The sequence below is a fragment of the Apis mellifera genome, linkage group LG1, assembly GCF_003254395.2.
Source record: "Apis mellifera strain DH4 linkage group LG1, Amel_HAv3.1, whole genome shotgun sequence".
In the NCBI taxonomy this organism is placed as follows: Eukaryota; Metazoa; Arthropoda; class Insecta; order Hymenoptera; family Apidae; genus Apis; species Apis mellifera.
In genome coordinates, this window is record NC_037638.1 from 19734182 (window position 1) to 19747231 (window position 13050).

The 13050-nt window shown below is 50.5% G+C and overlaps 1 protein-coding gene across 1 annotated transcript; it reads left to right on the top strand.

The window, feature by feature from the left end:
- The first annotated feature begins 573 nt into the window (after positions 1-573).
- Positions 574-12319, top strand: LOC413500 (protein Wnt-10b). The gene is made up of 4 exons (XM_396944.7): positions 574-781; positions 4662-4915; positions 9356-9639; positions 10499-12319. The coding sequence occupies exons 1-4, from the start codon at positions 675-677 to the stop codon at positions 11036-11038; spliced, it is 1185 nt and encodes a 394-aa protein (XP_396944.4). The 5' UTR covers positions 574-674; the 3' UTR covers positions 11039-12319.
- Positions 12320-13050: the final 731 nt, after the last annotated feature.

The following is a 13050-nucleotide window of genomic DNA, read 5'->3' on the forward strand; positions in this document are numbered from 1 at the left end:
AACGATTGGTGGCGACTTTTCGAGAAACCGATGAACGAGCTACTCGACAATATCCGACAGGGATAGAATAATAGAAGAAAGGAGAGAAACACAGTGGTGGGAAGAGGAAGAAGAGGAAGAGGGAGAAGAAGAAGAAGAAGAAGAAGAGGAGGAAGAAGAGAAAGAGGAAGGAAAGATTGGGGAAACGGAGATCCGACTATCTACGGTGGTCGGTCGACGAACCGTTCGATCGTCATCGAGGATATTGTCCCGGGGTAGTTTTCGGAACGACCCCTTCGAAGCGGCGAAACTGGAAGCTCTCGAATCGTACGGAACGTCAAAGCAGAAGCGCCGGTGCCCGGGGCGAGGAGGAGTCCTCGACGCGTGCCAGGCTGCTGATCACAGGCACCGCGCCGCGGAGACGGGAGACGAAGAGAGTAGGAGAGAGGGATTGGGAAAAAACCGTACAGAAACAGAGAGAAAGAAAGGAGGAGAGACGGCATCGTCTCTCGAGCGAGGGGTCCTTCCGTTCGGGTGCTAGGGGTGTGCAGCCTTGGACGAGGGGTCGCACTCGACTCTTTTTTTTTTTTTTTTTTTTTTTTTTTTTTTTTTTTTTTTTTCTTCCTCCTTCTTTCTTTCTTTAAAGTGGGCAAACCGCGCAAAAGAATAAGAGACGTCCTCGGGGCGATGACAGGATGCCTCCTTCTCGATCAGGACGCGTCTACGAAGGACCACCGTCTAGGATCGCCGTTAAAATCGGACCCACTATCGCCCTGTTGCTGATTCTCTTCGAGAATCGTCGGTAAGTTAAACCGAGTATATCGAGTATATGGAGTAATCGGTACGCGAGTACGTACCGATCCGTACCCCGTTACCCGTCCCGTCCCCGAATCATGGCCGAATCATCGTCGTCCCTCCTTTATCTTATCCCGCTCGATTTTTTATTACAGCAACCGCATCGTGTTGTTCGACCCACGAATCGAATCGTTTACGTTCGATATCTCGTGTCGCGTCGTGTCTTGTTGAGTCTCGCTCTTCGATCCTGAATATTTATTTATTTTACAATAAGCTAGGGGACACTGTACACCGCTAAGACAAGATAAATTAAACTTTAAATATAGATACAAGCGTTTCGATCGGGTTCGAGCGGTGATCGTTCCCTTGCGCCGCTACGTATCGTGCGTGATCGAGTCATCAACGTCGCAGAATTAAAATTTACTCGCCGAAAGGAAAAGAGAGGAAGAGGCACGCGCGAACGGCGTTGGAAAAATGTAATACGGTCGCATCGACGAAGGAGAGGATCCGTGGAACGACGGAGAAAAGGAAACGAACGGAGGGAAGGAGAGGGGAAGAATAAGAGGGCGAGTGGCAGTCGCTGGACGGCAGGCAGTCGGTCGTGTATAATTTTTAGTCCGGGGGAGGAAGGGTAGGGGAGGGAAGGAGAGAGGGAAGGGAAGAAGAAGAATTTACGAATTCGGTGGCAATGGGAATTTCTAATTCGACTCGTCCTCTCCTCGTTTCCCTCTTTCCACTCCTCTTACGGAAAGAATCTGTGAATGGAGAGCGAGAGAGAGAGAGAGACGGTTCGTCGAGACGCTGGTCGCATCGACGAGTACAATGACGGAGTGCAAATAGGCCCCTTTCAACCGTGCTCCGTGCCACGAACAACGAACGATCCCGCTGCGATCTTCATTATACCTCTTCGATCTGGCTGGCACTCTGTGTCGAACGCCTTGCACGCTCTAATCGAATCTTTCTTCGGGCAAAGGGGCACTCGGGCCGGTGTCGGTCGGTTCGTTTCGCGTGAGCAACATTCTTTAACCGAGCAAGCGGAGGAAATCGGTCGTTTTCCGGAACGCAGAGTTAAACGCGGAGGATGGTTCCAGGAATCGCGATAAATTCCTTGACCGGTTACTTCCAAGAATACGATTCGCGCGCTCGTCCTCGGTACACGAAACGACAAACATTCCCGACTATCTTGTGACAATGTTGTGTCTTTGAGATAGAAGTGTAGTCACAGGCGTAGTAAGTACATACGATGTGGCCCGACCAGAACGGAGCCGTCCGACGTACGCTTCATCCTTGATGCCCACGCGGCTCCTCGTAAATAATTACAAACAGCATCCGGGAACAAGGCCGTACGTGCACCGACACCGCTGCTCGCATGCACGCGCGTAGATATAGGCACGCGTGAGCTTCACCGTATTTACGGAGCGGCATTGAATTACGGCATCGAATAATTCCCATGATGTAATGCTCGATAAACCAGTTTGCGGGACACACGGCCGTTTAACACCCCCCCTGCCACCGTCGATGCGTCAATTCTACTCCACGCGTATAGAATTCACGTTTCATCCACCTCCTTCAACTCCATTAACCGTTCGTTTCCCCTAACTTCCACTTTTTTTTTTCCCCTTTTTCCATTAAACTCCGACAAGAGTTCTCCTCGACGACCGCCTATCTTCGGAAGTCGGCGTCGAAAATACCGGGAGACGATACGACCTAGGGAACGGAAGAGCGATCCCTTCGCTTCGTTTCGCGCGAAAATAAGAGAAGCAAAGCGATTTGATATCTACCGCAGGAATTCTCGCGAGTCACTCGTAACGAGTTCTCTCTCTCTCTCTCTCTCTCCCTCTCTCTCTCCGTATACCTCCATTAAACGCGAAATTCCGTTCCGTGCCCCTCTCGCTCTCTCCCTCTCCTCCCTCCCTCCCTCCCTCTCCCTGTCTCTCTCTCTCTCTCTCATCTGTTTCCTTTGCGAAAAAGTTAAATAAAACACGTGCATCCCTGACGCCATGTTGGATTCTTCGGCGACCCCTTGGATCATTGCAAAAATGCAGCACGAGGACTTCCCGTCTTCGATTTGCTCGACGATTTCCTACGAGTTTCGGAGAACACGATCCAAAGATATGAGGCGAGATCAACCTTTCTTTACCTTATTACGTATACGCGTATTTCCCCTGGATATATATACGTGTTGCGTTGGTTATATGGCGTGACGAGTGACGCGCCTCAACGGGTTGAAAGATAAGGCCAAAGTCTATTTGTTGTTCCCACGCGACAAAAGCGAGAGACAAAGAAGAGGAGGGTAAAAATGAGGTAAAAGAGCGAAGAAGGAAAGGAGTAGTAGTGTAATGGAGAGGAAAGGATGTAACGGAAGGAATCCCTGGACTCGGTCAGTCTCTCCGCCCGCCCCACGCTCAGGTACGCGATGTCTTTGGTAATTTGTTTGGTCGAGTGAAGATCATTAATCTGCTTTCGGTAGATCATCAATAGCGCGAAAGATAAGAGCGATGCAACGGTGTATCGGTAATGGGAGCCCTCAATAACCTCTGCGACCCTAAAATCTCGCTCTTCCTCCTTCCTTTCCCACACTACCCAGAAACCAGAAGAGAGGCTTCGAGATGCAGAGGAGGACCCTCTTCTCGCAAACCGCCACCACCATCACCACCACCACCACCACCGCCATCGCCATCGCCATCCACCTTCCCCATCGTTCGCATCGTCCGCATCCTCCGGATACGTTCCTCTTCTTTCTTTCTTTCTTTCTTTCTTTTTTCCTCTTTTGTCCCCGAGATACCTTTATACCTCTCTTTTCTCTCTTTTCCACGTTCACGCGGGTGCTATACACAGCTTTTACTTTAGGAGAAGCTCGTCGACTAATTTGTACCCGCAGATAACCACCGACCCACCGAGAATCTTGCACCCGCCCGTGACATCCTTACGGAGTAAGGATTCGGAGAGACCCCGAGAACCCTTTGCAAAAAAAATTGACCACCATTCCACCACTCGACTCGGTCGACGAGCAAATAAACCAGCTACGCGTACCAAACGCCGAACCCCTCCCCCCCTCTCTCCTTCCGTTGTCGCGACGAGGGGATACGTCCACATCGACGACGAAAAAACGATCGACGAAACGATCGCCTAAATTAATTAACACCGCGTGCATCGTAACACGGCTACTAATATTAAGTCTCGAACTGTCTCTCGAGATAAAAACGCTCTAAGAGTGTTTTTTCTCCCGAGATACGAAGTGGCGTTATCGCGAGTGGAAAGGATGGAGGATGAAGAAAGAAAGGAAGGAAGGAAGGAAGGAAGGAAGAAAGGAAGGAAGGTTGAAAAGAGGATAGCGAAGGTGTGGAAGACACGAATGATGGAAAAGAAGAAGAACGGATATTCTCTGGTTGGCTCTCGGGGAGTTATCGCATCTTTGACCCCCGCCTCGTAAAATTGTCTAAAGGAAAGCAGATGACGCGAGATGCGAGCGCGGGATTGGGCCGTGTGCACGGGACAGGGTGCAGTGAACCGTTGGTTTGGAAATGGTTATCGATCTATACTTAAACGGTTGTACAATAATTTTACGTTTGGCACTGCTTTAAAGGGAGAGTTGGAGAGTTAATCAACGATGAATCCAAAAGCGGCCGCGTCCACGATGGAGAATTCGATAACGGAGGTGAACACGTGGTAGCAGTTGCTGCACACGGTGCGAAACGGGAGGGATCGAAAGGCGATTGCGGCGTGCCATAAGTACGAGGAATGTCCTCGGCTGAATTCCCTCGAAGCGGAATCACTCAAACCGATCGTGCGCGACCGCTTTCACGAAAAACCGACTCTCGATCTCCCTCGTGGACGGAGGGAAAGGAGTTTTAAGTTTAATTGGTAAATTTCCGTTTGATTTGCAGCGCGACCTGCTTAATGAGCAATTCCGTGGACGATTGGGTAAGCGGTAATGCCGTGGTCTGCAAAGGTATTCCAGGGATGACGAAGGAACAGCGCGAGCTATGCCACAGAAATCCGGACGTGACGGTGGCCGCGATCAAAGGTCTGCAAATGGCGATATCCGAGTGTCAGCATCAATTCATGTGGCACAGGTGGAATTGTTCATCCTTGACGCCTAGTAGCAGGACGCAGCAGAGCAGCGTCCTCCTTCAGAGAGGTAAGATAGAGACAGTGGCGGATAGAACAGGTGGTGGGAGGGAGCGATGATAGAACGCGTGAACGAATAGAAGTAGAAATTGAATTGTGTTGCGTACGACCTGAAAAAAAAAGAAAAAGAAAAAAAAAGAGAAAAAGAGAAGAGAAAAAGGAAAAAAAAAGTTTAAACGGCCGCGAACATAGGCGGGGCCTGTGCTCGCACTCTCTCTCCGAAGCGGATCGGGGTAAGGAAACCGGGAGAAAAGGTGAAATCTTTTACGACGTCGTTGACGACGACGAACCGGGCGTAGGCGAGAGACGACGCGCTTCCTTAAATCAGAATACGGTGTGTATGCGTGCCTTTTAGCCGCGACCAGATCCGAGAACCTGTCCCAAATCCACGCATGCGGGAGCGGGAGAAGAAACCGGGCGAGACGAGAAGAAAAGAGATTGCCCCCTCGACTGTCCTATTCCAGTGTGACATATAAATTCGTCGTGGCGCGTACGTGCGTCGAAAGAGGAAACATATATCGTGTCGGACGAGTGCGCGAGAGCGCGACATCGAGCGCACCTGACCTGAAAGCTTAAGATCCGTCGTCCGCAGCCACGATCTCGGTGCCCGCCACGTCTGTCTTCTCGTTATCTGTCTCCGTGGATCGGTGGTACACCTTTTTTTTGCTCGCCAACCAAGTGGCCAACCAAGAGGTGTCGATTCCACGACTTTTTCTCTCTTCTCTCTCTCTCTCTCTCTTCCTCCCTCCCTCCATATAGTTATTCCAAACGTCGAACGTCGTGTGGAATTTGGGAAAAGGAGGTGAAGAGTGGGAAGGTGTACTATTTATCTCATTGTCGGTCGATCGGTCGGTCGGTCGACAGATTGGTCGATTTTCGAGGAAAGAAGTCGGTCCGGAGGAGGTCGATTCGCCGATTATCCGCTCGGAAGAATGGTCGATCGGGGGCGGGGGGAGGGGGGAGGGAGGAGAGATTCGAGTTCGACTTGGAAGTCAGAGGGCAGCAGCTTCCGAGAAACGGCCCGTACTTCACCATTACCAACGGTTCCAGCTTTTTAAGGACGACATCGGTGGCCAGGTGAGGGTCCCCGCGGTCGTTCGAGAAATCCACCGTGTCAAATTTGTGCTGGCTACGTATCTCGGAGAGAACGCGCGTCGTTAAATCTTTCGGACACGGTCCTCTCGTTGCTCCTTCTTCCATTCTCTTGGCTCCGGTTCGTCTCCACTTTATCGCCCTCTCGCTCTCGCGCGCGCCCCGTCCTTCGCCACGTCTCACTTTTGCCACGTATTCGTTAAACCCCGGCAAAACGACTTAATGTATTATGAAATGTACACGAAACGGTCCTGTTCTTTCTCTTCTCTTCTCTTCTCTCGTCGTCTCTTCTCGTCTCTTCTCTTCCCTTCTCTTCTCTTCTGGGGTTTGGCCCACACAAGGCGACCTACTATCAGTCGTCGCGGTGTACTCGACGTTCGCTTTGTATTCGTCGGAAACAATGAAGGATTTTTTCTTTTTTTCTTTTTTTTTTTTTTTTGTTGAAACCTTTTTTTGTTAAATCGAGAGATATTCGAATCGAGATCGAAATATCGAGTAAGTAAGTAAGTAAGTAAGTAAGATGATAGTTCGGATATATAAATTTTCTCACGTCTGGGATGTTAATCGTTGCGAAGAAAGAGGCAGAGAGAGAGAGAGAGAGACGATTATGAAAAATATAACGTCACAACAGTGGTTATGGAGTGGATAAAGTTGGTCACCGAAGGGTTAAGACAAGCGTTAAAGTAGCTCGGACGCGAGGTAAAAGAAGAAGGGGCACGCTCCCGAGTAAACATTACCGAGCGCGTATACCCGCTACGCTATCTATTGAGTTATCTAAACAGTGATTTGGGCTTGACATAGGGTAGCAGGGCAAGGCCTGCGCGCCATCCGTCACCGCGTCCCTGCGTCAAGAGTCGAAGAGTAAAGAGGCAGCGTTGGCCCTCCGTTGTGCACCTCAGCTTCGTTTCCTCTTCTTCCTTCCACCTCCTCTCCGCCCTTCCCTCCACTGTCCGACAGAAGAGACGTACAACTCCCCGTGGAGGATTTATTACGAGTCCCCTGTGCTCCTCTTACCACCGTGCACCAGAAGCAGAAGCAACAGCAACGCCAGTTACAGTAGCTCCAGCCCTCCAACAGTTATCTGCATTATAAAACAGTTGCTGCCAATAGCCGTATAAAGCGCAAGCTTTCAACCCACCCCTCCCACCGTGATCCCATATAAAGAGCTGTTTTCGTTCTCTTTCGACTCGTGAGCCGGTCCTTGCCCGTTGGACGAAGGAGGTTATCATCCTTCGAAACAGCACGCGATATCCGCCGCCTCTTCCAAGTAGAATTCGACGGGGGGGCTCCTCCTCCTCCTCCTCTCTCTCTCTTCTCTCCCTCTCTCGATCGTTCCTCGTCGTAGACATTTCTATCGGAACGGAACGATCTCGGGGAAAAAAAGAAAAAAAAAAGAAAGAAAGAAAAAAAAATCTCTCCTCGAGTACTTGGAGGCGAGTGTCGACCGTTTAACGTCGTCGTGGTTTCGGTACAGTCGACGAAAGGCGAGACGTAATCGAGCACCGGCTGTCCGATCTCGTTCACCGAAACGGATCCGTCCTGTCGGTCGATCGGTCGGTCCGTCTGTCGTCCGTCCAGCGTGGATCCACCGTGGATCGTCGCTCGAGAACGATTTCTCGTCGGAACGTGGTAAAAGGAGACATTCGGAGAACCTCGGACGAAATCGCGATGCGAGTTTCACGGACGTCGGACTCGTCGTTTCCGAGGACCGATCGAACGATCGATCCTCGATTCACGAGAAGAGCGGCGAAATGGGACGGGTTGGGACGAGACGGGACGGGACAGGACGAGACGAGACGAGACGGTTTCGAGGCGAAATTAGAAAGAACGGTTGATAATGGCGCGGATAGACAAACGCAGTTTGTGCGTTGGCCGGTCGGTCCTTGACGCGCGTCGCGTTCGGAACGTAGTCTCGAAACGGAAGGAACAAAAGAGCTGGTTGTCGAAGGGGGGACGACGTAACGACAGGGCAGTGGCTCATCGGGTGTCGAGAACGAATACCACAAATCCTTTCGAATGTGCCTTTAGCGCGTCTCCCCGGTATCTCGCTCTCATGAATACTGCAAATACCGCCCGGTATTCGTGGATTGGAGTAGCTCTTTCTTGGCCCCGGTGGGAGGGGTAGAGTAATGTGTGGGCATTGTCGAACAGCGGAGAGGAGAAAGGAGACAGTTTCGACCGCGTATTCCGATGCTCGCCGGCAGTCGTGTGTCGTATCGTTTGTAAGTTGACAGCCACCATTGCGGTTTGACGATCGACCATCCGTCAATCCGACTCCAGCGACGCTTCGAGGAGACGAGAGGCCTTGGAGGTAGAGAAGAAAAAGTACGTTTGACGTCGCATCACTTATCGAACTGGTCCACCAACCCTTAAAACCCTTTTGCTCGTCCATGCACGAATTTCCAAATTCTATCTCTGCCCACGCGTATCCGAAGTGCCATCGGACATGTGCCACGCGTTCGATATCCGCGTTTCCTCTCCCTCCCCTCTCCCCCCCTCCCCCATTCGACCAGCTTTGTTCTTCGCTCGATCGATCTCCGCGACGATAGCCACGTATGTACCAACGCGTACGCGAGATACGAGGTGGCGAACGGGTTGGAGGACGATTGCAACCAGAGGAGGACGACGAATTCCGAGACGTCCGAGAGTCGTTTTGACGTCGATCGCGAGAGAGAGAGAGAGAGATGAAAAGATGAGCGCAAAATTGGCGTAAAACGCGCGAGGATGGTCAGAGTTTGGCATCGCGTCTTCGGGAACCCCAGCGTGAGATCGTTTATACATGCAGTCAATGAATGCCCGCCGGCCGCCGCTGCTGATGGCCACGCTTTGTTTTGACGGACGGCTGAATAATCTACCTCTGAACTTCGTCTGATGGCTGTCTGTCGACCGATCCGTCGTCCAACGATCCGTCCAACTCGCTACCGAAGCTTCCTTCTACGGAAGCTCGGCTCCGCGGTGTCCCGCTGTTTTCGCCTTCTCCTCGCTCGTGCTGCTCGCGAAGCGACGAGCCGCGATCGAACGCTGTCGCGTTGCGTTCATATTACCTCTCTCGTCGTCCGTGGGTCGTCTGCGTCACCGGGTACGAGCACCAATTTGCTAACCGGTCGTGTACGATCTCGCGTACGATCCGTTTCGCACGTGCGAAAAACGTTCGATTTCAAGGATCGAAGAGGAACGAAGATACGAAGAAAAGGCGTAATCCACGTGGCGCCATCGATTTGCTTCGAGTTTCGAATTTTTTTCTCTCGATTCGCTCTCGATTATTCGCGTTAATTGCAAACAATTCCGAATGAAGGAGGGATGAGACGAGAGGAAGATGAATGACGTTGTAAAAAAATATTGTGCGTTGTGGTTGCAGGTTACAGGGAGACTGCGTTCGCGTTCGCGATTTCCGCAGCCGGGGTGGCGCACAGCGTGGCCCGGGCGTGCAGCATGGGACGGTTGCTCTCCTGCGGATGCGACCCGTCGAGTTACAAGGGTAAGCCGCCTTCCAAGGCCAGGGGCACGCAATGGAAGTGGGGCGGGTGCTCGCACAATCTCGACTACGGCATGGAGTTCTCGAGACAGTTCCTAGATACGCGCGAGAGGGCCGGGGATATACAGTCGACGGTCAATCTTCACAACAATCAAGCTGGCCGCTTGGTAAGCCGTTTGATTAATCTTCCCTTTCTTCCTCCTCCCCGCCCCCCCCCACTCTTCTCCACTCTCTCCGTTGCGCGTCGTGTCCGTCCGTCCGCTCTCCCTCCCTCCACGAGTCTTGCGATAAATATTTCATTCCGTGACAATATACTTCTTCCCTGGGTATTTTTGTTCGTTCCATCGGGTTCCGCTGATTCTCCGCGTTTTAACGGTGATTCTTGCTCGCTGGTGCTAGAGCAACGCGAGAAAAGAAAGGAAAGAGGCGAGCGAGGGAGCGAGAGAGTGGAGTAGAGAGAAGAGAGAGAATGAGAGACAGAAAAGAAAACGGTGAATAGGGGTAGAGAGGAGGAGTAAGAATACAACCGAGTCCTTTCCTCTCCACCATGCACCTCTCCACGCTCGGTCTCGCCTCGACGTTATTAAGACGAAGCCCGGGGCTGGACCACCCAGTCGTAGACTCATTAACTGTTTTGTACGCGACACCTCTTTGTTTAAAAGAAATTGCCCCCTTTTCTCTTCAGCCGCTGTTCATGCGACTCTCTTGACCACTCCGCGCACTCGCTGCACCGAAGACGGTCTTCGTAACCGTTCGTCGCATGTACACGCTTTCTTTTCTCCTTTCTTCTTCTTATTTCTCTTTCTCTTTTCTCTATCTTTCTCCCTTTCTCCCCTCATGCCTTTTTCTTCTTTTTGATTCGTATTTCTCGTCGTAGTCGTCGTCGTCGTTTATAACTCGCCAAACTTCATTTACCCTATCTTAGCTCGCTTACTTACTCGATTGGTCACGTGCTTATCTTCACCTTTATCTCCTCTTTATCTCCTTGTTGTTGTTGGATCGAGACAAGGATTGGTGAAATTTTAGGCGGTGGCCAGCAATATGCAAGTGCGATGCAAGTGCCACGGTATGTCGGGTTCCTGCGAGCTCAAGACTTGCTGGAAAGTGGCGCCGGATTTCCGAATAGTCGGGAAGACGCTCAAGGATCGATTTCGCAACGCTGTGCTGGTGGCGCAAAGCAACCTGGGCAGCGTGACGCCGTTGACCAGAGTGAGAGGATCGCGGAGAAGGAGACCGGATCGGCAGAGGCAGAGGAAACATCGCGGTGGATCGGGCGGGAATGGGCGCAAGAGGAGGCCTCGGGATCTCGCCAAGCAGCTGTTTTATTACCAAAAATCGCCAAACTTTTGCGAGAGAGATCCAAGCGCGGACATCCCTGGAACAGCGGGGCGTAGATGCAACAAGACCAGCTCAGGTGGGGACGGGTGCGGCAACCTGTGTTGCGGAAGAGGTTACAACGTGGTGAGACAACGACGGGTCGAGAGGTGCAAATGCAAGTTTCATTGGTGTTGCATCGTGCAATGTCAGAACTGCACTGTGGAAGAGTGGATCACTGTTTGCAAGTGAAAAGCAATCGAATGGAGATGTTGGGGGAAGGGAAGGGAGGTATCTTGTATTTTTCGCGTGTCTCGATGGATCGAAACGAACGCGATAAATGACGAATTGATCCGAACGAACATGAGCAGAATCGCGTGTAAATAACGCTTGATACACGGATTAAATCGGATCAAGGTACGAACGGTATTTCCGAGTCCAATCTGATTACCACTTGGAGTCGTCGTTATCGAAGTCTCGTCGTTATCAAGAATCGTTGCATTAGTAATCAATAGTAAAAGGATGGATGGATGGATGGATGGATAGATGGATGGTTGATCGGTATAAGTATCGAGTATCGAAGGGAACGAGAATCGAAATCGAAACGGATTGACGCTTAACGCGAATGAGTCAGAGATCTGTCGAGACGGAAACGTGAGTGAGTCGACGAACGTATTGGAAAGAGCGTGAGTCAAAGAGCGGCACTCGCGAAAACGGCCTCGATACGAAGATTAGCCGTGAGAGATCGAGTCGACACCGATTCGGTCATCGTATTTCTATTCACGCTTCTAGTACGCGTTATCGGGACACACGTAACGCTCGTGTAACACTGGCGATCGCGCGCACGAGCGACGCAACGTGGCTGGAAAAAGACAATGTAATTGTTCTTTTCTTAATAATCGCGCGACTAATTGTAACTTAATTTAACCGGTAGATTAAGCGGGCCAATAATTTATTTATAACGTTGCCTCTATTTAATTAGTAGATATATAATTTGAATATTCACAGCAAGTGTAAACACCTCCGTCACAGTATTATTAGAGGAAGCAATGTGCGTGTGTATAGAGATATTTCGGGATGGATGCGATTGTATACAATTTAATAATGCGCGTACAATAAAGAGTTCCTTTGATCGATAATCGCAAACCCATTTGTACGTCTGTTCTCTCTTCTCTTCTCTGCAGCCTCGATCGCGGGAGAATCGCGCCTCGAATCGATCGCTGTCCGATTATAATCGATTACAGTCACGACAGGACGACTATACGAATCCCGCGTGATTCGCGCGCGAGGATCGCTCGTGAAATCTCGTAACTCTTTCGAACTTTATTTTCGGATGACCATTGCCATACCATACTCTGTATTCTATGTATTCTCGTGGATAGTTAGTCGTTCGTCGTTTCGTTCGACCTTCTTTTTTCCATCGATCGAACGATAAATTGTCTCGCGTTAAAACCTTGGAAAAATCTGTGTCAATTCCACTTACATGCCAAGCGAAAGAAAAAGAAGAAAAAAAAAAAGAAAGAAAGAAAAAAAGACCATTTCAACGATATTGCGAAACATCAAAGAGTACGTTTTCGTAATATCTCGTCTAAGCTCTTAACTTCTCTGTTCTCGATTCTCGCAGCCGAATGGCGGGGAGTCGCTCCACATCTACCTGACGAATCACGAAAAATTGAAAGGGATGATGATGGATAACAGGCGACAATTATCTTTCGCCGATCACCGCGGCGAATCCGAGCATCGCGAGCATCAACTCGTTCGAATCAATTGATTCAAAGCCCTTGGAATTCACCGATCGCAAATTAGGTTTTCGAGTCTGTACTAGGATTCCGATTAGATTAGCATCGAAATCGGACGAGGACTTTCATAATCGTATTTTACATGGTTCGATGCAACGTCGATAGCCGATAATCCAAAGCGTCATCGTTACGATTATTTTAAACAATCCGTTGATCGATCGGTCGAGATCGATTCCACCGAGGGACGACATGGATACGATTCGATTAAAAAGCCGATACGATTCGACGTGACGAACGAACGTGGAAACGAAGGAAAGAAAAAAATCTCGCGTGCGAAATCGAGATTAACCACTGTTCTCTCACCATTGGCGAAACGATAAAGCGAAACTTGTGGGCCCAGCAAGAAGAAGCTTGGCCTCTTCTCGCGTCGTGTCGTGTCGTCTCGCGTCGTGTCGCGTCGTGTCGCGTCGCGTCGCGTATTCGCATTAACCGCGGCTCCCTTTGACAACTGGAATCAGGACGACC

What these genes read in the sequence shown, in the direction of transcription:
- LOC413500 (XM_396944.7), top strand. Translation starts at nt 675, where the DNA reads ATGCCTCCTTCTCGATCAGGACGCGTCTACGAAGGACCACCGTCTAGG. An exon ending in ATTCTCTTCGAGAATCGTCG is followed by an intron (nt 782 to 4,661) that starts GTAAGTTAAACC and finishes TTTGATTTGCAG; the next exon opens with CGCGACCTGCTTAATGAGCA. An exon ending in ACAATCAAGCTGGCCGCTTG is followed by an intron (nt 9,640 to 10,498) that starts GTAAGCCGTTTG and finishes GTGAAATTTTAG; the next exon opens with GCGGTGGCCAGCAATATGCA.